Source organism: Hyla sarda, chromosome 4, assembly GCF_029499605.1.
Source record: "Hyla sarda isolate aHylSar1 chromosome 4, aHylSar1.hap1, whole genome shotgun sequence".
In the NCBI taxonomy this organism is placed as follows: domain Eukaryota; kingdom Metazoa; phylum Chordata; class Amphibia; order Anura; family Hylidae; genus Hyla; species Hyla sarda.
In genome coordinates, this window is record NC_079192.1 from 372,910,333 (window position 1) to 372,937,444 (window position 27,112).

The 27,112-nt window shown below is 42.5% G+C and overlaps 1 protein-coding gene and 1 long non-coding RNA gene across 7 annotated transcripts in view; one reads left to right on the forward strand and one right to left on the reverse strand.

Moving 5' to 3' along the window:
• The first annotated feature begins 3,482 nt into the window (after positions 1-3,482).
• Positions 3,483-27,112, forward strand: part of LOC130267294 (uncharacterized) — a 127,080-nt gene continuing 103,450 nt past the window's right edge. The window contains exon 1 of the long non-coding RNA XR_008843131.1: positions 3,483-3,655. This is a non-coding gene — a long non-coding RNA (uncharacterized LOC130267294). The remainder of the gene's footprint in view (positions 3,656-27,112) is intronic.
• LARP1 (La ribonucleoprotein 1, translational regulator) overlaps positions 16,261-27,112 on the reverse strand; it is a 79,127-nt gene continuing 68,275 nt past the window's right edge. For all 6 annotated transcript variants that reach the window (XM_056516818.1, XM_056516820.1, XM_056516821.1 and 3 more), the window contains exons 11-19: positions 24,918-25,307; positions 20,378-20,501; positions 19,585-19,790; positions 19,118-19,224; positions 18,800-18,957; positions 18,567-18,711; positions 18,372-18,481; positions 18,163-18,290; positions 16,261-17,423 (exon numbers count right to left, since the gene is read on the reverse strand). In XM_056516818.1, coding sequence (XP_056372793.1) covers positions 17,226-17,423; positions 18,163-18,290; positions 18,372-18,481; positions 18,567-18,711; positions 18,800-18,957; positions 19,118-19,224; positions 19,585-19,790; positions 20,378-20,501; positions 24,918-25,307 — 1,566 coding nt within the window. In that variant the 3' untranslated portion in view covers positions 16,261-17,225. The remainder of the gene's footprint in view (positions 17,424-18,162; positions 18,291-18,371; positions 18,482-18,566; positions 18,712-18,799; positions 18,958-19,117; positions 19,225-19,584; positions 19,791-20,377; positions 20,502-24,917; positions 25,308-27,112) is intronic.

Below are 27,112 nucleotides of genomic sequence, written 5' to 3' on the forward strand. Positions count from 1 at the left end.
TCTAAAAATCATAACGCTTCCAATTTTGCACCCATAGACTCATATGAAGGCTTATTTTTTGCACCACCAATTGTACTTTGTGATGACATCAATCATTTCACCACAAAATTTACAGCGAACCCAGAAAAAAAAATTGGGGGGCAAAATTGGGGGGGAAAACACAATTTTGTAGATGTTGGGAGCTTCAGATACATAGTGCCCCTTTCAGTAAAAAAAAATTCATCTTCTGACCACTATAACTTTTTTTATTTTTCCCCGTGTACGGGCTCTTTTTTCGCGCTGTGATCTGGAGTTTTTATGAATACTATTTTTTGTTTTGATCTGACTTTTTGTAGCTTTTTATTCATTTTTTTATGGTATAAAAAGTGACCAAAAAAATAAGCTATTTTGGACTTTGGAATTTTTTTTGCACATACGCCAAAATCATCTTTATCAACTTTTTTTTTGCAATGTTATAGCCCTCCTGCCTGAGGAACCTGCGCACGCGCAGCGAAACACGTATTGTTAATAAACCAGTCGGTGGATAATACAGGTCCCGCGGTCCTTTGTCCTGATCAGAGTATCAACCAGTATTTGAAAGCAGTGATTTACCCTTTTATGTTTGAAGATCTTGCCTCTGAAAGAAAAAGACGCCTTTCCTGAGAGTCTATTGTGAACCCTAGATAGTTGATCCTCTGTGTAGGAGGCAAGGGAGATTTTTTGAAGTTTACTAGGAAACCATGCTGTTGAAGAAACTAAATCACGAACTCCAGATGGCTCTTGAGAAGATCTCTGGACTGGGCTTTTATTAGCCTGTCGTCCAGGTACGAAGTAACACAAACTCCTTGGAGTCTGAGAGCTGCCATCAAAGTTTTGTAAACTTTTGTAAAGAATCGAAGGGCTGACGTTATCCCGATAGGAAGGTAGGTAAACTGAAGATGTTGAATCCTTTCTGGATTCTCCACTGCTATCCTGAAAAACTTCCTGTGATTCTTCAGAATCGAGATATGAAGATAAGCCTCTTGTAGGTCGATTGACCCCATGAAATCCCCTTTCTTAAGATTTAGACAAGCCGAATAAATGGACTCCATCTTGAAGCTTTTCTTGTGGAAAAACAGATTCAGAAAAAAAGATATCTATGATGAGCCTCCAATCTCCTCCAGCTTTGGGGACAGCAAATACCCGAGAATAATGACCCCTCTTCCTCTCCTGAAGAGGAATCAGTTCCAGAACATTTTTCTGGATAAATCGATGCACCAGATTGGAGACTATTGGACTGTTCCTGCAGACGAGATACCTTTCTGGTGGAATTTTCCTGAATTCTAGAGAATAGCCTCTCCTTATGATGTCCAGAACCCAGGCATCCGATGATAACATGCACCATATGTTCTTGAAGAAAGTAATCTGGCTCCTATTGGTGTATCTGGAATGATGGCACCGTTCCTCCTGGCGCTCATCCGGTAGTGGAAAATGAATCCAGTGATCACAAGAAATAAAAATAGATTCTTTTATTTTTAGCGCTGTGGACTACGCGTTTCGTCCACAGTCAAATACGTCAGTTTTATAAAAAAAAAAAAAGACCCGCGAAAACTATTAGGCGGGACAGTAGTAATTGGCAGCATACAGAGGTATACCATAAAACAATTAAAAGTCATATAAAACATGAAGAATATACTAACATCTCAAAAGTACATAACCAAAATATATAAAATACGTAAAACATCACATGATGTGGGTGTTCAAGAAACAGTGGTGTGAGGATATGCTGATGGCGACCGCTATCCCAAAATAATTTGTCTGCCAAATGTTCCCTTGGGAGCCGAGGCTGGGCCTGATGCAAAAAACACACATCTAGTCCTGTGGCAGCGTACGTGGATGGGAGACGGCAAACACAGAAGTTGTTCCACAGCCAGCACAAACAGGAATAGAAGGATATCGATCTATTATTAATTATAGTATAACAAAATGAATGTTGTGAATATGAAAAAGGGGTTAGGAATATAAAAAGTAAATATATCAATTTGATCAGGATTATGTGGAAAAGTGCTTTTTATCGAATCAATTCGGTGGCCTCATTTAAACCGAACGGTTGCAAGGAATGTAAAGTGAAAATCCAATACATCTCTTTGCGGCACAGAACTTCAAAACGATTAGGTATATTTGTAGGAATATGTTCAATCGGAATAATTGAGATAACATGTTGATCATCTTTATTATGGGATATGGTGATATGTCGGGACAGTCCATGTTGTAGGAATCCTTTCTTAATATTATTGTGATGTTGGTTTAAGCGTAGATGTAATTGCTGAGTTGTACGGCCCACATATTTTTGATACATAATGCTCTTCTGGTAGCGTTGGATAGTGCCATGGTTCTAGATGAGAATTTCAACACATCTAGGAGGAACATCACACAGAAAATACGCTGCAATTTTCATCGCCGAGATGTCCTTAACTAGATCCTCTCTCGAAAGCCCATCCTTGATGTCATGGGCAAATGGCTAAGCCATTAACGCAAGGCCCTGGACTCTGGAACAGAAGAGGTAGCAATCTTGGCCGAAGCAGCGGACAACAGGTAAGACTTTTTGCAGGGAGAGTCCGCTTTCCTTTCCATGGGGTCCGTCAATAGAGATGATTCATCCGAAGGGAAGATGGATTTTCTAGCAAGTCTAGCAGCAGCTAGATCTACTTTAGGTGGAACATCCCATTTCGAGCAGACCGCTTGATCAAATTTATAAGCAGTATTAAATTTAGCTCTTGGGTCAATTTTTTTTCTCCGGCCTGGCCCAATCCTTTTCCACACATGATTTTCCAGAGGAAAGTAGTAGAGACCTTCTCAGATGATTCCAAAACCTGCTTGACTGCAGTTTTTCTTTTTGAAGACGGTATACATCCTCTATGGTTTCCACTTCACAAACTTCTAGCTCCTCGCTATCCAACCCATCCGGTGTGCTAGAAGAAGATGAGGGGTCCTCTTTAAGCTTAGTTTTCTTACTAGCCTTTTGCGGAGTCAGAGGATTTCATGTCATCAAAGATTGAAGAAAGCTGTAAGAATAGGAAGGAATCTGGAGACATACAGCTCCCTGATTTTTTTTTGAGACACACCTATCACATTTCCTATCCTCCCAGGATTCAGGTAATGGTGTTTGGCAATCCTCACAGACATTATGGCGTGTCTTCCTTTTTCCACATTCATGGGACATGAACACATAAATAAAAGCCATGAATGATAATATATCAAAATATAAAAGAGAGGGGAAAGGTAAACTATGCTAAAAGTAGATAGCCGCCAAGACCAACCATACCTGCGGTGTTTGAAGAGTCTTCTGCCTCTGAATGAGCCTAGCGAGACTCCTGAGCAGGCTAATTTTAAAACCCCCACTCAGGCAGCCACTCCCAGACAACCCGGGATGCCATCGCTGTACTGCGCATGCGCCCAAATCACTACGGGCATAGTGTAGCAGCCAGTGCAGTGTGCACGTGCTCAACTGCTGCAACCTGGAACAATAACCGCTGCAGTATGCACAGCCGGCACATGCGCCAGCACTCTCCCCTGTAACACTCAACTGTGCGCCTGCGCCCAGAAGCCCCGGCAAACACCATCTGATACACGTGGGATGCCAGCATGGGGAGAAGGGAATCCACAGGAAGTTAACAAGCAGAGGACTCGTGTGAAGGTACCTGACACACGGAAAACACAGAGAGCAGAGGAAACACCAAAACTTGGGACAAGGCTGAGGGACTAGGGAAACCCCCAGTATGCAGCCTGTCATATACCCACACACTCCAGGGACCAGATAAACACCTAGTATGGAGGTGATACTTTGCCTTGTTATCTGCTCTTCTACTTCAGAAGAAATAAAATCACGAGTTCTGCCTGTCATTCAGGGGTTTATATAAGATACGGCCTCAGGGGGGCTTATTAATCATTCTTTGTTCTTCTACAGTCGGCTCTACAGAAATATGTATCCCCATATGTGTACCACCTTAAGACAATCAGGAAATACCCAATTGATTGCCCTCTCAACATGTCTGTCTTCTCAATTGCACAAAAAATAGTTTCTGGATGAGCACTGCTGTATTTAACTACATAGGGGGAGATTTATCAAAACCTGTGTAGAGGAAAAAGCCGGTAATTACTCGGCACTAATTCTATTTCCTCGTAGTAACAACAGCACCACCAGAGAGATGGACTCCACCTCCAGGAAGTATAAAAAGGATGCACATCCCTCTCTGCCTCAGTGAATTACCGAGACTTTAAGAAGCATATATATATATATATTTTTTTTTTTTTTTACAACACCACAGTGAACACACCTCATGTGAGAAGAACAAGAAACAATGGTGGGAATAGTATGTGGTGATGTCGTGACTACGAGGAAATAGAATTACCGGTGAGTAATTACCTGCTTTCCACCCCGTCACGACAGCACCACCAGAGAGAATACCAGAGAAGTATTAGGGAGGGTCCAACGCTTGAAGAACTTTGCACCCAAAAGCCAAGGAGGATGGACTTCTCGTAGTTCCCTGCCTATTTATGACAGACACAGTAGTGGTATTATCAGAGAAGATTTTTACATTAGAGCCCCGAATTAAATCCCTAGCTAATTCAAGAGCCCTAGACACTGCTAAAAGCTCAATAAAAATGTGAGGATCTGACCATCACCTCTTCTTCCCAAAAGGCCCTGAAAATTAAGGTTACTCAAATGAGCACCCCATCAGTAGTGATGACTAAAGGGTCCCGACAAACCCAATCTACTCCTTTAGAAAGGTTATCACTCAGTAACCACCAGTCTAAAGAAGCCAGAACTTGAGGGGGCAACACAATGCGTCTAACCAACTCTTGTTAAGAACATCACAAGTCAAGTAGTTCTAATTGTAAAACTCGAGAGTGAAAATGGGCCCAAGGAACTGCTGGGATGGCTGCTGTGAACAAACCTAAGACTGACATCCCCTTCCTAATAGAAATACAGGAAGACCTAATCATCTCACTGACTGAAGAGATAATCTTTTCTATCTTAGCCTTTTCTATCTTGTACTGAAGGGTCAAACAAAATGCCCCAAAAAACTTTCTGTTGAGTAGTTAATTAAATAGCCCAACTTATGGAGGATATTACCAGCCCCACCATCAAGATATCCATACCACCGAGGCATGGACTACTCCAGGCTTCCTGCAGGAACAGGAAACCACTGAGGCAGAGAGGGATGTGTATCCATTTTGTACTCTAGATTTTCTGTTCCTGGAGGAGTCCATCTCTCTGGTGGTGCTGTCGTGATGGGGTGGAATGTTGACTAATTGCACATAGCAACCAATCAGATTGCTTCTTTCATTTTTGAGAGGCCCTTTTAAAAATTAAAGAAGCAATCTAATTGGTTACTATGGGCAACTGATCAAGTTTCCCTCTGCACGGGTTTTAATAAATCTCCCTTATAGTCTCTTCAACACGGATTTACAAATGTGTAACAATGAGTTTCATGCCTTTTTCAGGCTCATTGAGAAATGCCTCCTGCCTGGCTGCCATGTGCATCTGTGATTATGCATCACAAATGCACTTCTCAGCCAACCAGGAAGCAGCATGTTGATGCCAAAAAGTGTCCCATTGTTACAGAATACCATCTGGGCTTCTTTTGTGGTACAGACTGTACGACAATTCAGCAGCGCTTCTATACCTTATTTTTGCACTGCCATCACCTACTTATCCACACCCTCAGGGCAGCTGGATTGGGTCTCCTGAGAAGGATACCGGTTTACCTATATGCTTTCGAGAGAGTTGTGCCTATCCTGTTGCACAACCCTACAAGGATAGTATATATAGGTGTGGTGGGGGTCATGGAACGATCTATTTGTATTTTCAACTCATCATTACCCTTCAAAATAAGTTTGTGCTTAAGCACACTCTGCAGTGTAGACCTAGAAGTGTAGACCTAGAAGTGTAGCCCTACCCTTTAGCTACACATTTGTCAGACGTGTAAAGGGGCCCATATACTGTCTTAAAGGGAATGTGCCACCAAATGTTATGACAAAATATGAAACATTTTAAAATAACTTGTCATATTTCCCACTGTTGACCAACAGAGGGAGCGAACATGAGGAATCTGGTGAAAGCAAGGCACTTGTAAACTGACTGCTGCAAATCTGGCCTTGACTGTCTACACCTTTCTCTAGGTGTCTGTATGCAGAAGAGGGGGGGGTTTTGTAGTTTTTTTTCAATTCCACTAGGCAGAGCCATTTTGTTGGCGATTGAAGTGGTATAGTACAGATTACCAAAAGTCTCTTGTGCATTGGCTGTCACTGCCAGAAGCCTCTTACCTACTTTTCTGTTCTAGAAAGTAGGCGTACCTGTGTTAAAAATTTGCGATAGATTATATATATATATATATATATATATATATATATATATATATATATATACACACGCACGCACGTGCTTGCTCTGAGTGTTGCTTTGGAAGAGAGGCAGTTGAAAGAGTAGTAAGACAGGAGATATCTGCTGTGCAGAGTGAATCTGTGGAGCTGGAGTGACTTGCATGAGTACTTACATTTGCACAGAGGGATCGCTGAATTTTAAACAGCCTTTTCCTCTACTCTACCTCTACGTGGAGGGGTAGATTGGTCACAGGTGCTTACATCTTAGTTTGGGACTCAGTTCTGACCTGTCAGAGTGTTGCTTTGGAAGAGAGGCAGTTGTAAAACAGGAGAGTTGTAAAACAGGAGTTTGAAAGCAGGAGGGAGATCGCTGTGAGCGTTACTTTGTGAAATCCCCATAACTTGATGGCCTCCATGTTGGAAAATGCAGTCCGGTGTACATCTTGCACAATGTATGCAATCCTTGAACAGCAGTTTGACGGTGCATATTATTGTGCAAGTTGTTCATTTGGAAGCCAAGATCCTGGATCTAGAGGAGCAACTGGCAACACAGACGCATTGACAACTTCGAGAGGAGTCTCCTGCTCACTAAGAAAGCACTCTCTGGGGTAGAAGATGGGGAAGATAGGGAGACGGAGGTGCAGGGCAGCCAGAAAACGGGGGTAGAGGGAAAAGTGTCAGGGAGGCTAGTCCTGATCTGGTACACCCCAACAAGTTTGCCTGGTTGGCAGATGAGGGGGATGCCATTTCAGAGCTAGCAGTACTGCAGCAGGACTCTGCCTCTGACCACCATGGGTGGTGTCTGCTCCAGTAAGGAGTGCAGCTCAGGCCAGACAGGTACTGGGGGACTTAACCCGTTTACGACCATGGACGTCTATGCTCGTCCATGTGCAGTTAACGGGGTAGGACTCAGGTTCTCGACCCGAGCCTACGTCATACCGGCCGGCCCCCAGCTGGGCTTACCTTTCCGTTGATGCTGGCTCCGGTGCTCAGAATGATAAAGCCTGGCAGGACCAGGCTTCAATCAATCAAGCGCAGAGCACACAGATCAATGGAATTCTATGGAACCCCATTGATCTGTATGAGGAATCAAATGATTCATCCTAAAAGTTCCCTAAGGGGACTATAAGTGTAAAAAAAATTAAATAAAATTATAATATATATATATATATATATATATATATGTGTTTAAAAAAAGTTTAAAAACACATTAACCCCTTCCTTATTAAAAGTTAAAATCACCCCCTTTCCCAAATTCCATAAAAATATATAAACATAATTAAAACAAACATGTGGTATTGTCGCGTGCGTAAATGTCCGAACTATAAAATATATAATAAATTAAACCGCACGGTCAATGGCATACACAAAAAAATAAAAATTCCAAAATAGCGTATATTTTTGGTCACTTTTTATACCATTAAAAAAAGGAATAAAAGGCAATCAAAAAGTCCAATCAAAACTAAAACGGTACCAATTAAAACAGCGCAAAAAAATTTGACCTCCTACCACCCAGTACGCGGAAAAATAAAAAGGTTATAGGGGTCAGAAGGGGAAAATTCTAAATGTATTAATTTTCATGCATGCAGTTATGATTTTTACCAAAAGTACGACAAAATCAAACCTATAGAAGTAGGGTATCATTTTAATTGTATAGACCTATAGAGTAAAGATAAAGTGTCATTTTTACCAAAAAATTTACGGCATATAAACAGAAGCCCCCAAAATTTACAAAATTGTGTTTTTTCTTCAATTCTGTCGCATGATGATTTTTTTTCACCGTAGATTTTTGGGTAAAATGACTGATGTCATTACAAAGTAGAATTGGTGGCGCAAAAAATAAGCCCTCATATGGATTTGTAGGAGCAAAATTGAAAGGGTTATGATTTCTAAAAAGGTAAGGAGGAAAAATCTAAAGTAGAAAACGCTAGTTCCTTAAGGGGTTAATTATTAGGGGGACAGACAGGGTGATCTGTCACAAAGACCGGGATCGCCGAACAGTTGTCTACCTGATGCTCGAGTTCGGCACATTGCGGATCGGGTTGAAAAGGTTGCTGGGTGGGGCTGAAGAGGACCCAGCGGTCATGGTACATGTAGGCACCAATGACAAAGTTAGGGGGAGTGTCCTTAAAAATGATTTCAGGGACTTAGGCAAGAACCTCCAAAAGGTAATATTTTCTGAAATATTACCTGTACCCCGAGCCACACTAGAGAGGCAGCGGGAGATTAGGGAGGTAAAAGTGGCTCAGAAGCTGGTGTAGGAAGGAGAGGTTTGGGTTCATGGAGAACTGGCCAACTTCGCTGTCTGATACCGGCTCTACCGTAGGGACGGGCTGTACCTCAATGGGGAGGGTGCAGCTGTGCTTGGGGAGAAGATCGCTAGAAGGGTGGAGAAGTGTTTAAACTAGGGATTGGCAAAGGGCGAGGGATTCTACAACATAGAGAGGGAAGATAGTGTAGATAGAGAGGGTGGACTTATGCACCTTGGGGTGGAGCAGAGGGAGGGGTTAGAATAGTTAATAGGGATAGGCATCATAGGGGGGGGGGGGGGGGGGGGGAAACACATACACCATTGAATTGCATGTTGACTAATGCCAGAAGTCTGTCCAATAAAACAGAGGAACTGCAGTGGTTGATGTCTGAGGAGGATTATGACATAGTGGGTATAACAGAGACTTGGTTGGAAGATAGCTGTGACTGGGCAAACAACATACATGGTTGTAGTCTATTCAGGAAGGATTGGACAAAACGGAAAGGGACAGGAGTTTGTCTTTATGTAAAGTCCAGCCTGAAGGTCCCACTGCGGGAGGTGCAGGGCCAGACCAGAGGTTGCGCCCTACTAGACTTAATATTAACCAACAGACCTGAGAGTAACGAATGTGCAGGTAGGACACCTAGGAAATAGTGATCATAATATGATACATTATAACTTGTTCTGCAATAATGGAATCTTGTGAGGGGTAACAAAAACAATGAACTTTAGGAAGGCAAAGTTAGACCAACTCAGAGAAGCCCTTAATATAAAATGGGATAATGTCCTCAAAAACAAAAATACTGACACTAAATGGGAGACTTAAAAATATCTTAAATTCTCACTGTAAGATGTATATACCTTATGGGAATAAAAAGGTTAGAAATAAAAGAAAACCAATATGGATGAATAAAAATGTTAAGGGGGCAATAAATGACAAAAATAAAGTATTTAAACTACTAAAAACAGGACGACAGTGAAGAAGCATTAAAAAGCTGTAGAGAAAATGTAAAATATGAAAAAAAAACTGAAAAGCTGCAAAAATGGAGACAGAAAGACTAAAGAGTAAAACTAACCCCAAAATGTTCTTTAACTATATAAATAGCAAAAAGGTCAAAAAAGAAAGTGTGGGCCCTTTAAAAAAATGATGATGAGGAAGAAATTATAGACAGGGATCAGGAAAAAGCTAATATATTAAACAAATTATTCTCCACTGTATTCACCGAGAAAAAAAATCCCAGGTGAAATACAGCGAGATAAGGTAAACTTCCCAGTACAGGTCACCTGTCTAACCCAGGAAGAAGTACAGTGCAGCCTACAAAAAAATCAAAATAGACAAATCACCAGGTCCAGATGGCATTTACCCCCGTGTTCTAAAGGAATTAAGTAACGTAATAAACAGACCGCTATTTTTTATATTCAGGGACTCTATAGTGACAGGGACTGTTCCCCAGGACTGGCGCATGGCAAATGTGGTGTGGTGTATAAATATATCAGGGGACCATACGGCGATCTCTCCCATGATCTATTTATACCCAGGACTGTATCTATAACAAGGGGGCATCCTCTACGTCTAGAGGAAAGAAGGTTTCTACACCAGCACAGACTGGTAAGAGCAGTGAGACTATGGAACTCACTGCCAGAGGAGGTGGTCATGGGGAACTCTCAAAGAGTTCAAAAGGGGTCTGGATGCATTTTTGTAGAGTAACAATATCCCTGGTTATGTATACTAGATTTATAGGGACAGAACCTTGATCCAGGGATTTATTCTGACTGCCATATTTGGAGTCGGGAAGGAATTTTTACCTCTAGTATGAGTTTTTTTTTTTTTTTAGCTTTCCACTGGATCAACTCAGTAGGGACTCATCATGGACTCTGGTCTTTTTTTCAACCTTATGAACTATGTTAAAATAAAAATTATATATATTATATACACACACAAATACATATATATAGTAGTAATATGCAGCACACCGGAGTAAACTTAAAGTGCTTTATTCCCTGCTGTACATAAGCGACATTTCGCCAGCCTCACACCAGCTTTCTCAAGTGATTTGGGACTTGAGAAAGCTGGCGTGGGGCTGGCAAAACGTCGCTTATGTACAGCAGAATAAAGCACTTTAAGTTTACTCCGGTGTGCTGCATATTACTACTATATGAATTAAGGAACCAGAGGACCGTGGCTCCAGCATGCATGCATCCTGCCTTTTTTTCATTTTTCTTGATTTGCTGCTTATATTGGAAATATTATATATATAAACTTTTGCCCCCCCCCCATCCCCTAAACGTACTAACCAATTTGTTTCCCCCCCCCCTTCTCATTTTAGATCTGTGTATGCAGAGGACTACTTTGAATTTGGTGGACTACTACAATTAATTTTTTTTTTATTTTGTTTACTAATAAAATGGGTAAACAAGCTTGTGGGAGAGTGTTTTTTGGAATAAGTTTTTAAAATGTGTTTTTTTTTTTTAAATTACTTTACAGGCTTAGTAGTGGAAGCTGCCTTATAGACAATCCATTACTAAGCCAGGGCTTGGCGTTAGCCCCCAAAACAGCTAGTGCTAACCCCCAATTATTACCCGATACCCACCGCCACAGGGGTACTGGGAAGAGCCGGTACCAACAGGCCTGGAGCATCAAAAATTGTGCTCCTGGGCCTAGGTGGTAACAGGCTGGGAAAGGCCAGTAACAATGGTCCTTGCCCACCCTGGTAATGTCAGGCTGTTGCTGCTTGGTTGGTAGGTATCTGGCTGAGAATGAAAATATGGGTAACCCTACACGGTTTTGGCATAAATAATATATTTTTTTTTAAAAGTGTGTGTGGTTTCCCGTACTTTCATTCTCAGCCGATACCAACCAAGCAACAGCCTGACGTTATCAGGGTGGGCGAGGACCATTGTTACTGGCCCTTCCCAGCCTAAATAATGCCAGCCTATTACCGCCTAGGCCCAGGAGCACCATTTTTGACGCTCCAGGCTTGTTGGTAATGGCTCTTCCCAGTACCCCTATGGCGGTGGGTACTGCGGTTATAATTGGGGGTAAGCACTAGCTATTTTTGGGGCTAACGCTAATCCCTGGCTAAGTAATTGATTCTGTCTATAAAACAGCTTCCCACTACTAAGCCTGTTAAGTAAATTTAGAAAACAAAACCAAACCTTTTAAAAACTTTTAAACCAAAAACACTCCCCCACAAAACCTCGTTAACCATTTTATTAGTAAACAGAAAACCCCCTGGTCAGTCTAAGTCCACCGAATCCGAAGTAGTCTTGTTCATACACTGATCTGAAATGAGAAGAAAAAACATGGGTCCTCTCAACTCTCCCTCCAAACAGTTGGCCATGTCAGATTTTAACTGCTTGACCCTATTATTCAGAGAGAGAAGCAGCCCGGGAACTTTGACTTCAGTTAACCCTCTCTGTAAATTTATCTCCTGCTGCAAAGTTGTTACACAACCACCTCCATGAGCAACAAAGAAGGTGGGTGGTCATTCCATTTTGCTTCCTTATAGAAAAGGACATAGTATTCCTCAGTGACCACGATTAGTAGTCAAAAAATGTTAAAGCTTTGAATGAGTGGAGCAATTAAATTAAATTCGACACCATATTTCGGCATTATTATTTTGATACCTATGTCTTGTCAAGTAATCTCTGCGCTGAGAAGCATCTTAAATGTTATTTGTGGATGCCATGTGAAATAACCTAGACCTGTATTTAAAGTAGTAGTGTACTGACAAGTACAAGTCAGTTGTGCCCGGGCTGCAAAAAAACAACTTTAACTCCTCTTCCTCCGTTCCCCTGTAGCACCGCTACAGCTGTTCAGTCCTCCGCTCTGTCTTCTTCCGTGTGCACGGATTGTTACACTGTGCTCAGCCTATCACTGGCTGCAGGGATGTCCCACCTCAGCCGGTGATAGGCTGAGCACAGTGTGACGATCCAGGCATCTGAAAGAAGAGCGGACCGAAGGACCAAACAGGTGTAGCAGCGTTACAGCAGAATGGGGGAGGGAGAGTTAAAAATTTTTTTTTTTTGCAGCCCTGGCACAACGGACTCCAGTTACTTGTAAGTACACTACTCCCTTAAAAGAAAATTACAATATAGTTAAAAGTGCTTCTATTGAGATATTTGTGACCTAACCATAGGACATGCTATAGGTGTCTGATAGATGCATCTATCACATGATCAGAGCACCCCAGCCCTACTTGCAACTGCTGGAAGTGCTCAGAAAGCCAGAACCTGCATCCATCTCAAGATCAAATGTCCCCTGGCCTCCTTGCAGCTGCCAGAAGTGGTTTTAGGGTACAGTCCACATAGCACTTACACTTACTCTTCCCAGCAGGAAATACACTGAGTATTCTCCAATTAGCATACACACAGGGCTACCTAGCGAGAGCCCTGTGAAGTAAGTTTGGAGGCAGGGCAGCGCGTCACAGTCATGCAAGTGCGTGGTCCCACCTCCAAACCTTACCAAACACACAGGGCTGCCTCCGGTGTGTAGGCTGATTGGAGAATATGCAGCGTAATTACCGCTGCACTGCGTAAGCGCTACATGGGACTGTACCCTTTAGTCAAAAACTGCTCTCGTGTCAGTTTTACGCAAGACTAGGGGTGCTGCACTTGCTATGATAAGCAACCATAAAGACCTGGGGTGTGGCACAAAATCAAAACTGCTGATGCTGCACCAAGAGTGGTATAGTGACCTCAGCAAATCAAATTCCTATTTAAAGTTTAAATAATTCAATGTGTTTCAGGACCTCCTGTTACTATTACTGCATATCGAACAAACGTTAAAAGGAAAACAGTCATCCTGTTAACTCTATAACAATGCACTGAGTTAGTGTGGATGAACATGGGTCCGATGAGAGGTCATTGACTACAATACATACCTTCGGTCCAAAGATATGTCTCCCTGAAGATCCACTTCTCTGAATTTCAAGTTGGAGAATGATGCTGATTGTGTGGGATATAAACAGAAAAAAAATTAAAAAGAAACTCTTACCTCCAGTGCTCCTGTGATGCCTCCAGTCTCTTGCTCTTGTCCAGCGATCGTTAAGCTTGTCTACAAAAGCAGTCTGACACTTCGGGCCCGGGTGCTTTTGTAGATGATACGGGCACACTGCAGATTCAGGAAGACTATTGCTGGAATGGAGCATGACACTGGAGGCATCACAGGAGCACCGAGCCTCACCATAGGCTGAAGCGTCCTGTTATGTACAGATCACTTCTTAGAGATCATTTCCTGATCACAAGCAGGATAATAAAAGGTGACCCTTAATCATGTACCAAAAAAAAAAAAAAAAAAAAAGCCTTCCTGCCCCCATTCACCACATGGCAGTTGCATCCCTGCTGCCTATATTTTCGGTACATCAGGGTCCATCCCAGTAGTATAAAGAAACACCAATATGATAACCAACTAAATCAACCACACCGCGCCTAATTTGGTCTTTTAAGGTTTTTATTTTTATACATTTTTTTTGTATTAAAAAGGAAAAAGTAGAATTACCACAAATTACCATGACTAAAGCACAGCTATAAGCAAATCATAACGCAATAAGAATGGATACTCTGAATAATATTAATGTTATAATACAAGCGCTCATTCAAGTATTTTACATTTTTTTATGTTTTTGCTTTAAATTTGTCTGTTCTTTAATGATTTACTGGAGTAGAACGGGCAAGATTATGTACTCGTAGCATTCCATGTCGAGGGGAAGCAGCTTGCATGGAGTTAAAAGTCGAATCTTTGCATGTGTGTGGGATCTGAGGTCGGCATATGATTGCATTGGAAAGAGATTGGAGATTCTGATGATGCCAGAACCTGATAAGAGTTTCTGGAAGCCAAGTGTTTGAGGCCTTTAGAATCTTGAACAGTTGTGAAGCCTAGAACACAGTAGTGTAAGCTCCCTAACAAGTAAAGCCAAAATGCTAGGGCCAAAATGCCACTAGAATACCAAATACGCACCAGGCACCAAAAGTGGGCAATGGTATAAAGAGATTCCTTTTGCTGGCACTAGGTAGCTCGATACCGGTACAGTGCAACCAGTACTAGAATAGTCATAACTTGCATAAGGTGCGACACATTTGGAAATTGTATTTTTACTTTATCAAATAAAAACTCAGAGAGGTACAATTGAAACCAAAAACCGGACATGTAGTCACCTCTATAAAAATGTAGGCCAGGCAAGGGCGTAACCATGTAGTCATGACCAATATCTATATATAATATATCTATACATAATAGAAGATATAGGTTTTTTCTTAGCACAAACATACCCCCCCCCCTCAAAAAAAATTAAACAAAAGCATATTTCGGGCTACGACTGACCCTTTCCGCTGCATAAATATAAAAATAGGAGGGGGTATCGAGAGGTTGTCTTAAAGCACCATCAAGATGACTTCAAGGGGATTAAGAGGGTTACATAGACACTCATTCCTGCCCCTCACCCATACTCCACAAAAGAAAGACCACTCTACTAGAAAAAGTAGGGTACCCAAAGTCTGGCAGCCAGACACCAGCAATGGTGAACTCAATTGTTTTTCTTTTCAGCCGCAAGAAAAATAAATGGGAACTATTTGCTTCCTTTAAGTCAACGGCACTAAAATATTTCCTTAAGGATCCAGCCCTAAATTATTTAATGCAATAAAACCCTATTGCATAATGAATGACGGCATGAAGTGATAAACTCAGCATTCAAAGGGGAAAGCACAGAGCTAAAAATTAAGGTAGGAAATGAGGATCTCTCTGTTTGAAATTGGAAACAAAGCAGGGAAGAGATTTTGTGGCCAGATCCATCGAACACACCAGGGCGGTGAATGGCTCGGCCCACAAAACTGCTACCCCAATAGGGACACCAAGTTGAAATCTAAGATCAAAGCATGGGCTAGAGGGGGGGCTTATGTGAAAGCCAAGGGATGATACAGTCATTTTAGGATGACATTGCATTTGTCTTGTGGCATCACACAACCTTCTCAAGGTTCCCCTAAAAGCTCGCCTTGACCCGACCAATAGTATGAAATGTCAGTTCACATTGTATGGAATGGCAGTATATGCCCAGATAAGATTTCCGAAACTATACAAATAGGATTCTGCACCATGTTTGAGCTGCTCTTATCAACCTATAAAGAAACAGCCATGCTATTTGAAGAACCAAGAAATGTTGATCTTTTACCAAACGTACCAGCTTAAGAGCCAAGATGATAATGTGGCAGTGATATGGTTAGTCAAAAAAAATTGATGAATTCTGTTATCTTCAGCCTGTAGAGAACCCAGGATCATCGTGGACATGGAGGACCAGGGCTTTTCCCAACATTTGATAGAATTATATGCCTAAAGAGACACTGCAGATTCACAACAACCAACTCTCAGTGTGTATACATCTATGCATGTATATAAGAAATATATATATACACACGCATATACATACAAGTACACACGCCAACACCCTATGACCATAACTCAATACTTGTCGGGGAAAGGAGGGGGCTGACAGTCATTTTCTGCATCGAGTGACATACGGTTCTGTGAATACACAGTAACAACCCTCTGGGTACAGCTAGGTGGCAGTGATGAGAAGGGGTGAAATTGTTGCCACACGTTGTCGCCACTCTGCAGTCTTTGCTTCTGATTGGCTGCTGCTGCCGATTCCCGGGGGGGGGGGGGGGGGGGGGGGGGGGAAAGGAAACCGACAGCTCTCTGCAAGTTTCAAGGTTACAATAAGGCAACTTTTTGTACTCTGTTTAATCATCGCTTACAATAGTTTTAAAGGGAAAGTGAAGGCAGTTTTTTGTTTTTTATTTTTTTTTTGTTTTTTTTTTAAAGTTTTTTTTCCCCATTTTTCTTATGCAGCCATTTGCTAATAAAGTTCTCTGTAGTTTTCTCTTTCACAGTCTGAAGTAACAATAAAAACAAAACAAATAAAAATATATATATATCTTTAAAAAGGAAAAAAAACGCAGGGTTGTCGTGAAAGCAATGAGCTGTGGGTAGGCGTTATTTTGAAAGATTTTGCTGTAGGATTGAATTAAGTCGAGAGACACAGAGCCATCTGGTGGACAACTGTTAGATCCTCCAACGCTGCAAAGGGAAGAATCCTTTTCAGAGCTACAGGACGACGGCAAGTGGACCCCCAATGGATTTCAAAGCAAAGATGTGTAGGATGATTACATCTTGTCCTTTCGAAGCCTGTAACAGCAAAATTCTGGTAGCCCATTTAGCATTGAGAGCAGAGATGAGGCCTGCACTTGTTCTGCCACCCAGGCAGCCCCCTGCTCAAAGGGAGGGCAGCATTTCAATAATTTAAAAGAAAAAAAAAAATTTAAAATAAAAAATTCTCCCTCCCAACATGAGCCCCTCCTCCAGGTTCCTGCTTAAAAAGGAAAAACTAAAATTTTATATCCCTAAGCAAACTAAAAATTTCTTCTTTTGGGATAAGCATCCGCCACCCTTGCAGGAAAGCCATGGGATCAGTCCGTTTTCTCCAGAATGTGGAGTCTCTGATTTTTGGATCATTGTTTCCGATAGGAAGTGGAGGGAAGTCAAAATGTTTGCGAACCATACATTCCACCCCACGGCCAGGAAATCTCCCACATGTTCACCCATCCCCCCCAAAAATCATCATTCTTTCCAAGCTCTCTATTTTCCTCCTCCAGATGTTTCTGAATCCAAGGTGACAGATGAGGGTTGGCTTTGGCCTTTGGCGTCCTCCTTTGTGGTGATAGATGACTGGTGACCTGATCCTTTGCTGGAAGACTGAGAAGGATATCTCCTCCTACCTTCACCTGCAGACAGAGAGGAACGTCTCCTGGAGCCTGCATCCTCTCCCATTGGTGGCTGGAAAGAGAAGGTAGAAATCCCATTATACCACCAGTCAGAAAAGATTCGGAAGGATTTGCTTTAGATTAAAGGGGTATTCAAACTTGCACTCTGGTATTTTTGACAATGCATGCAGCATGTGCAGACAGTGCTCCATGCAACCGGGGGGGGGGGGGGTTTGTTGGAGGAGTTAGGAAAGACCGCTGTTGTCTGTAGCCATCTAGCCATCAGTCTTGTACTACATTACAGCCCCATTCACATGAATATGACTAAACTGAAGTACCAGACACCCTATCAACAATTGTAGTGCAGAAGAAAGCATGCTAGAAGAAAGCATACATGTTTTTCTGTACAGAAGCCCAAAGGTTGGGTCATCAATATGATCACTGAGCACCTCCACCCAGTGGCCCATCTAGTGCTGTCTCTCCATTGTCTATCAGGCACTTCTTTATACATTTGGTATTTATTGTACCTGGTATTGCTACTCAGTCTTAGCTTAAAGAGCACTACCAAGCAAAGATAGAGGGGCGAAGTGAGCCTTCACAGTCAGCTAATGTGGGAGCTGCCCCCCCCCCCCCTAAAAATCTAAAAACCGATAGCCTATTATAACTACAACCCAACTGTAAGACTTTGGTCAGACATGTCCATAACAGATGTGCATAAGCAGCTTATGAAGCCTTCCAGCCTTAAACATGTAGAGAATAGGCTGTACCCAAACCACCATATTCCAATATCAAATCACTGCAGCATTACTTACATCTACTCGGAAATCTTCTAGCCGGCGGAATTTGCTCAGGTATTCCTGCAACTTTGGATCAATATCCAGGCTTTTGGCTTTGGAATATTTCAAAAAGGCCCAAAATTTCTCAAGTCCATACAGTTGACCTTAGATAAAAATAAATATTACTCCAGTGCAAAGATCATCATAACAGTTAATATACATCATGAAGGTGTCACTTTACTCACCTGTCTCATAGTCCCGCCTGGTTTCTTCCTGGAAGTCCCGGAATATGTCGACTCGGAACTTCTTCTCTAGGCCATAACTGTAATATCTGAAAAGGCACTCCAAGCCATACCTGAAGAGGAAGCAAAATGTTAATGAGGAAACATTCATCCAGGAGTGAAAGGTGACACAGCCAAACCAATGAACTAGTTATGGACCTGTAGCCTTCCTTTCCGTCCTCTACAGAAAGCTGCCGGAATTCTTCATACATCTTCTTGTTGAAGTGATCTCGAAGGAAGAAAGACCAGAAACGGAAGAGCGTGTTCATCTCCTGGGACTGGCCAATGCCTAGCCGTTTCCTCTCTGGAAAAAATAAATAAATAAAATCAGAAAAACTTTCAAAATCATAGAGGGGTGAATGTCAATCGACCACACACCCAGCAATCCTTACCATTAAGGCAACGTCTGCGGTACTTGTGGTAAACGTGTTGTGTGAATCCATTCTCTTTCAGCAGCTCATGAGAAGGATGTTGGAACTTTGGCAGAGACTGAGGTGTACATCCATAGTTGCTTAAAGACGGAGCACCCTCAGAGGGACTGGCATTAGAGCTGCAATAAAATGAATGTATTTCTTAAAAGGCAGTCACATATGTATAGACAGATTTATTGTCCTGTGGATTAGGAAAAGTCCTCTGAGTACAACTGGGTACAAACATTGCAGCCCTGCAAACATCTTAAAGACTGCTATAAGCTCCTGCTCCGGACTTACCTCACAGAGGCAGTTCGTGGTCGATGTTCCCTAGAATCCATCACCCACCCAACGTGACACTCCATGGGTGGATTAGAACTGTGACGCGTTTTTCTTTTTCTTGGTGTCTAAAAGCAGAAAAAACATTTTAATGATAGGCTATCCTAATAAAAAAAAAACACCATGAAAGCCACTGTAATAAAAATATATTGTGTCCATAAAAGGGTTAATAGCCATTACTTCTGTTGAAATCTAAAAACAGTCAGTTATGACCAAGGCTACATTGACATTTTCTCGGTATTATGTCTCTATTCTCTAGTGATTCTGGGAGTCCTAGATGTTCAGTAAGCAGCTCCAATGATTACTATGAGATCAGAGGAATGGTCAACGTCTGCAGGTCAGATGCCTTGAATACATCTAACCATTAGGCTAACCTCTAGATTATTTATATATAACCGGGAAATAATGTAATAAAAGCACGTTCTCACCTTGGCATCAATTGTCCTGCCCTCCTTCACAACAGGGTAAAACCGAGGCGTAAGAGTGGGATCTTTCAACCGGGGAGTTCTTGGGGTACGTGGCGTACGGGCATTGCGGTAATTTGGAGATTCTGGGACTGTGGTTGGTAGGGAGCGGGCAATAGAGGAGGGTTCAGGAGCACCAAACAGCTTGTTAGCCAAGGCATCTGTGGGAACTGTAGAGTAATAAAAGCAGAGATTGAAACTCCAAGATGCAAATAAAAGACTGTTACCGCAAGAATTAAAATAAGGATAATGCAATAAACTATCTGACTTGTGGGGTCTTACTGCTGGGACCTCCAATGAACAAAAGAATGGAGGTCAAGTGTACCCTGAGTGAATGGAGCTGCAGTGAGCAGGCTCAACTGCTCGACTCCTGGACATTGCAGAGGGCTGAACACTAAGGACCGGAGGGGTCAATTAATTCAGCAGAGTCTAAACACGTGCACCGCAGGTTCAACTCAATTGGGGTACAGTTGACCTCTTGTGATCAGTGGGGATCCTAACAGGTCAGCAAGTTTTCCCTTACCTTAGTAGGTCAGCTATATGTCCTCTAGGAGAACTAAACTCTTATACCAGTTTGTCCACCAGATATGTTTTGCAACTAAGGAAAATCCCCTCTACCCACCCTCTCGCTGGTCTATGAGCGCAAAAGCATAAAACTCTCATACTGAATATCACATGCAGCAAAGAGCTACAGTGTAAAATAAGCATTTACATTACAGAAAGAAATGTAAAAAAAATGTATATGCTAGACCATTACCTTGCTGAAATTTTGGAGGTCCGGGTGGAACTTCCTGATTTGGATCGATAGGGGGTTCTGGGGTTAAAGTGTCAAACTGTTCCCGGCTGATCATGTTCACCTTTTTAAAGTTCTCCACCTCTTGCTGCAATAAGAAAGGATATAGATTCATAAAGGGCGCTTCAAAACACTGCTTGTAAGACTCTTAAAAGGGTCCACTTATTTTTTTAAATCTCTCTTTAGTGGTCTGTGAGCAAACCCCTTGCTCCTCACCTCCAGTCACTAGTCCAGGTTCTATTCTATCATCAACAGATAATACCATATTCTTTGTTATGCCAATACGACCAAAAGGAAAAGGTGGCATCACATGGAAAGTCTGCCAAGATCAAGTTTCTAAACTTTTTCTTATGTAACTTAAAAGTGCAGTCATTTAAAGAGGTTCCTATAGGACCTACATACAAATGGTTCATACCAAACTCCAAAAAAAATTTAGTTTTACCATTTTGTTACAGATTAGAGGAAATAAACACCTCATTGTTTTCTACACAGGCGATTGGGGACTACACGTAGAAAGACTTGTTGGCCCTTATCTCCTAAAACTGCAGTCAACATTGTTAAGGTGGCAATTTGAGTATAATAGGTGTATCAAATGTAAAAAAGCAAAGCACAAAGTATACTTCAAAATAAGTCTCCAGAACATATGAGATCGTAGGATCTCCAGAAGAACTCCGTCTAGGATACACAAGTCTGCCTAAGATCCGGCGACAAAAGCACCACTGAAAAATGTACAAATCTCTAACAAGATACACTCAAAGTACAGCCAGATGTAAACTTATCTGAAGTACCAGCAAATCTTCATACAAGGTGGCAATGTCCTATGTGCCTCCGACACCACTTTACTGATCATGCCCAGCTCTCCAATCCAGCTAAACAGGACTAGAATGTGCCCATTGACAAGTCACAGGGCTATAATATCCAGAATGCAAGGCCAGACCTGGAAAGTGCTGAAAGAGCATGTGACCGACAAGAACGCATCACACAGGCAATACATTTAGCCACTACAGGGTAGACACCTCTACAATACGGATTGTTGGGCAGCAGGATATACCACAACAGAACTTCATGAAGGATTTCAAGGTTTTAGGCTGTCTCTAGTAGTTAGAAGGGACCATTAAAGTGGTATTCTATGGAAAACAAATGAAAAACCTATACTCACACTTCACACTCCCCTGACACCAATCTGATGGAGACTAAATCCACTGTGGAAGGCTGGGTTCACATCACGTTTTCAGCCATACGGAACCGCATACGGCTAGGGGAAGCTAAAACCGGGCACTCCCGTATCCCTGCCGTATGTAATTCATTTCAATAAGCTGACCGGAGGGAAACACTGACTCCGGTCGGTTCAGTTTTGCCCCGTATGCGGTTTTCCCACCAGACCTACGGTGTACAGGGTGGTAACTGCTGGGCCAATCACTGGAGGCAGTGGTGTACTGGCTGAGTGGGCAATTCCCTGTGCCAACACCAGGAAATGCTGAGCAGTGGGACTGGATTCCATCAGATTGGAAGCAGCCCTAACATAATTTACAATAATACTTCCCAGAATACCCCTTTAACAAATAAGCTGACCACAAGATGTCCACTGCTGATCAACTTGAATCTGTGACAGTTTGGCTGGGTTCACACTACAGGATTTCTGGGCAGAATTTCTGCCAGAGATAGAGCCGGCGGTGCTAGGACCGAGCAGACTGTATTGCTGCCCCATAGATTGCAATGCATTTCTGGGTGGATCTTTTGGGCGATCTGCTCAGAAACACATTGCCATCTATGAGGACGGGAATTTACTCCACACGGTCCTAGTGCTGCCGGCTCGATCTCCGGCAGAAATTCTGCCCAGAGATGTCTTTAGAGTGAGACACTTTGTAGCTACTCTTCCCCTCTGGCAAATTGTAAATTGGTATTCTGAAACTGTTCTCTAGCCTATTGGCTGTCTACCTTAGCGCCAATTACCAAAATGCCTAAAGAAAAATTCTATATTAGGAATCAATGAAAAAACCATGGGGAATTTGACATCCCCTAAGATTTCTTGCTTCACAATATTAGCTGTTTTACAAAGGCCAGAAGTCTGTATTCAGAAAAATGGCAGCTTGTAATATGCTGATGCAAGGAAGCTTTACGTAATCTGATTTTCCCCGAAACATATTCTTGGACTGTCCAACACAATATCTCCCTCCCACCTCCTCCCCCTCCAAAAAGGAAGTGTTTTAGGTAACACATTAGGTATTTGCAGTTTAACCCGATAACGACCACGGACGAGTATAGACGTCCAGGTTGGCGGCCGTTCCCGCACCTGGACGTCTATACTCGTCCATTATTCTCATGGGTGCTGCCCAGTGCACCCACGAGATCGTGGCAGGGACTCAGCTGTATCACACAGCCGGGACCCTGCTGCACTGCCAGGACCGAAGTAAACTTCGGTCCCGGCAGTTTTAACCCTTACAGCCGCGGTCGGAAGTGACCGCGGGCTGTAAGTGTTATGACAGCGGGAGGGAGCTCCCTCTGTCTCCTCTGCAGCACACCGCATCACGATCGTGGGGTGCTGTGTGTGGCCGCGGCTGGCCGGGACCTGCCGCACTGCCGGGAATGAAGTTCACTTCACTCCCGTCAGTTTAACCCTTACAGCCGCGGTCAGAAGTCACCGCGCGCTGTAAGGAGTTCTGACAGAGGGAGGGGGCTCCCTCTGTCTCTCCTGCAGCACCCTGGAGCATTGCGGGGTGCTGCTGCATACCTGGGCAGCCAGGGGTCCTACAAAGACCCCCCAGGTCTGCCCTGGGTATTGCCTGTAGGACGTGCCAGAGGCACGTCCTAATATGCTGCCTGCTAGTGAAAACTGGCAGGCAGCATATAACTGCAATGCTTGGGAATACTAAGTATTCCAAAGCATTAAAAAGTGTAAAAATAAATAAATAAATAAAATAAAAGTGTAAAAAAAAATAAAAAAAATATTTATAATATATATATATATATATATATATATATATATATATATATATATATATATACACACACACACATATATATTAAAAATACATTTATTAAATGAACCTAATAAAAAAAAAATGCATAATGTGTAGGATCGCATTGGCGGACATCCGCAGCATGTAATATGCTGCGGATGTCCCCATGTGATCCTACACATTATGTAGCAGTCACGGTAATGAGCTCCCTGCTGCGGCTGGGTAGCTTTGTGTGTCCACTCATAGCGGCGGATTTCCCGCCGGCAGTCATGAGCGGACACACTGAGCTACCCAGCCGCAGCAGTGATGGATATATTCGCCAAGAACGGGTGCTTATTCCCACAACATGGCGGATATATCCATCAGGAGCCTTAACTGTCACAGACAGACGCGTTATACTTCCAGCCGACCAAGGACCAATCAGAGAGGTCCCTGGTCCAGCCAATAACTTCTAGGGGTGCGGTATATAAATGGGGTCACTTGTGGGGGTGGGGGTACTGTTCTGCCCTAAAAGCCAAATGGCGCTCCTCTCCTTCTGAGTCCTACCACGCGGCCAAGGAACCATATACGGCCAAAGCGGGGGTATTTCCGAACATGGGACAAGCAGCTAAATAAAATATAGGGTGCATTTCTTTCAATATCAGAAGTGATGCACAAAAAATATGCCCCCCAAATGATGCATTTGTGAAAAATTGCAAATTTCGAATTTTTAACATTGACTTTGTAATAATTCCTGACAAAAAACTATGATGTTAAAATACTCACTGTACCCCCTAGCGAAAACCTTAAGGGGTCTAGTTTTTAAAATGGGGTCATTTGGGGGGCAGTTCCTATGTTCTACTACCTTTTAATTTTCTGCAAACCTTGCATAGCACACAAAAAAAGATGTACTTTTCAAATTTTCAAAATTTCAATTTAAAATGTCAATGAAAAACAAAAAAATGCCGTCAAAATAAAGTAGACATCTGAAAGTATAAGTTTCATAAACTATTTGGTCAGTATGTATAAATATATGCAACCTATTAGTGTTAAAATAGCAAAAAATCATAATTTTTTGTAAAAATTTCATGATTTTTTTTACATTGTAAAAAAAAACTACAAATGATATCAGCTTACTTTTACTATGTACATGAAGGACAACTTGTGACAAAAAAACAATGTCAGAATTATCGTGATTGGCAAAACGTTACCAGAGTTATTCTCTAATAAAGAGAGACATCCCCGATTTGAAAAAACAGGCCTGGTCTTTCAGGGGCGTACAGGTTTATTCGTATTGGTCCTTAAGGGGTTAAGCAATTTCTCAGTTTATTCTAAAGGTCATATCTTCACTTTTGTAATGACTCAGACATTAGCGTGAAGAATAATGAATATGCATAAGATAGAGTGACATACAGGACAGAGCCAGAAGAGAATCAGCATTCTTGCAATGGAGGCAGGGACCAATTTAAGTTAGTTATACCTCATCCGCATGATAACCTTGTGTATTGGGGTTTAGTGTGGATGAACAGCCTGTCAGATTTGGAAATGTCCCCTCTTTCACTCACCTTAATCTGTGAATACTCTGGCTCAAACTGCTCTGTCCACAGGTCCTGCTCATAGTAGAACAGACCATCGTTTATTACTTTGGCCCATTCTGAGCTCATCTTCGCCCGAGACGTGTGGTTGCCAGTACGGTCTCCCCCAGGATGCTTGCGCAACGATGGTGGCGTTTGGGTGACAATAAGAATTTTGTTAACATCCCGATCATCAATCTCGTAATCCGAGTCCTCATCTGACCAGTCAGTGAAGGTGTTCTTCCTGCCATCCATCTGCTCCATCTCCTCATCAAACATGAAGTCCAGCTCCTCGGGCTCATCTTGCTCTTTGGATGGTTTGGGGGTCGTCACTGGGGCGGGCGTTGTCTGCGGTACGGACTGCTTTACTTCCTCTGGCTTCTAGGTTAATTCAAAAGAGGCATTAGTACTAGCAGCAGCCAAGCATCCCTGGAGCTGGAAAGAACATACAATCATTCATCCAAACTGTAGAATTTACTACATTCCTCCTAAGTAAATACAGTACTGATAAAAAAATTTATAAAAAAAAAAATGGTTATAAAAGAAAACATGTCAAAGCTTAGAGATAATTATATATTCAGTTAGGGCATAGGAATAAACAGGAACTTTTTTCTCCTTATCGATCTGATGCAGAATGTAGACAAACTTAAGGGGTCCTTTTAAGTTACTAAACCATATTAGACACCTTCGATATTACATACAGTGGTCATAACTTCTGTACAGTAGTCTGATCCTTAGGATTGCTCTAGGAATAAGAGATATGATGGTCCAAGAATATTTTATCGCTTATGCATAGGGAGTACTTACAAAGAACTGGTAAGGAAATTAAGAGCGTTAGAAACTAGAGATGAGCGAACTTACAGTAAATTTGATTCGTCACGAACTTCTCGGCTCGGCAGTTGATGACTTTTCCTGCATAAATTAGTTCAGCTTTCCGGTGCTCCGGTGGGCTGGAAAAGGTGGATACAGTCCTAGGAGACTCTTTCCTAGCAATGTATCCACCTTTTCCAGCCCACCGGAGCACCTGAAGGCTGAACTAATTTACGCAGGAAAACTCATCAACTGCCGAGCCGAGAAGTTTGTGACGAATCGAATTTACTGTAAGTTCGCTCATCTCTATTAGAAACCATTAGTATATTCAGAAGACTTTAATAATGCACCTCGGGCCCATAACAAATGATGCCTTAAAGGGGTAGTCCAGTGGTGAAAAACGTATCCCCTATCCTAAGGATAGGGGATAAGTTTGAGATCGCGGGGGGTCCGACCGCTGGGGCCCCCTGCGATCTCTCTGTACGGGGGCCAGGCTCTCCGGCCAGATAGCGGGTGTCGACCTCCGCACGAAGCGGCGGCCGACACGCCTCCTCAATACATCTGTATGGCAGAGCCGGAGATTGCCGAAGGCAGCGCTTCGGCTCTGCCATAGAGTTGTATTGAGGGGGCGTGTCGGCCGCCGCTTGGTGCAGAGGTCGACACGCCCCCTTCCCGCGGGCTGTCGGGGCTCCGTACAGGAGATCGCAGGGGGCCCCAGTGGTCGGACCCCCCGCAATCTCATACTTATCCCCTATCCTTAGGATAGGGGATAAGTTGTTCACCACTGGGTTCACCACTTGACTACTCCTTTAACAAAAGACATTAAAAGAAGGTTATCAAGGATTAGAAAAAACAGCACCACACTTGTCCTTAGTATGTGTCTGGTAGTGCAAGTCAATTCTATTGACGTGAATGGAGAGGAGTTGTAATACCGTACACCCGAGGACAAATGTGGTGCTGTTTTTGGAAGAAAGACGATTTTTTTTTTATTTCAGTATAACCACTTTTTGTGGGCAGTATAACTCAAGGGTTTTCTGTTTTGATCAATCTATTTGTAGAAAAGCCCATTGACAATCAGATAACCAAGTGTCCTCTTGCATAGACCCCCAGTTATTAGCTGTAATTTCTCTGCAGCGCCACCACAGGTCAACTGATTATTTCAGAGAGACCATTTAAATCAGTGGGTTGTCTAGGTAATGCAGGACAAGTTCTTTACAACACGAGACCCTCTTTATAACCTCTATTCAATCTGGCTAGGATAAGAGGATCCTGAACAGAAGACCCCCCAATATTAAAGGAGTACTCCGGCGCGCACTTTTTTCCTTTTATCCTGTCCGGGCTGCAAAATAAAAGAAAACACACTTTCTCTTACCTGC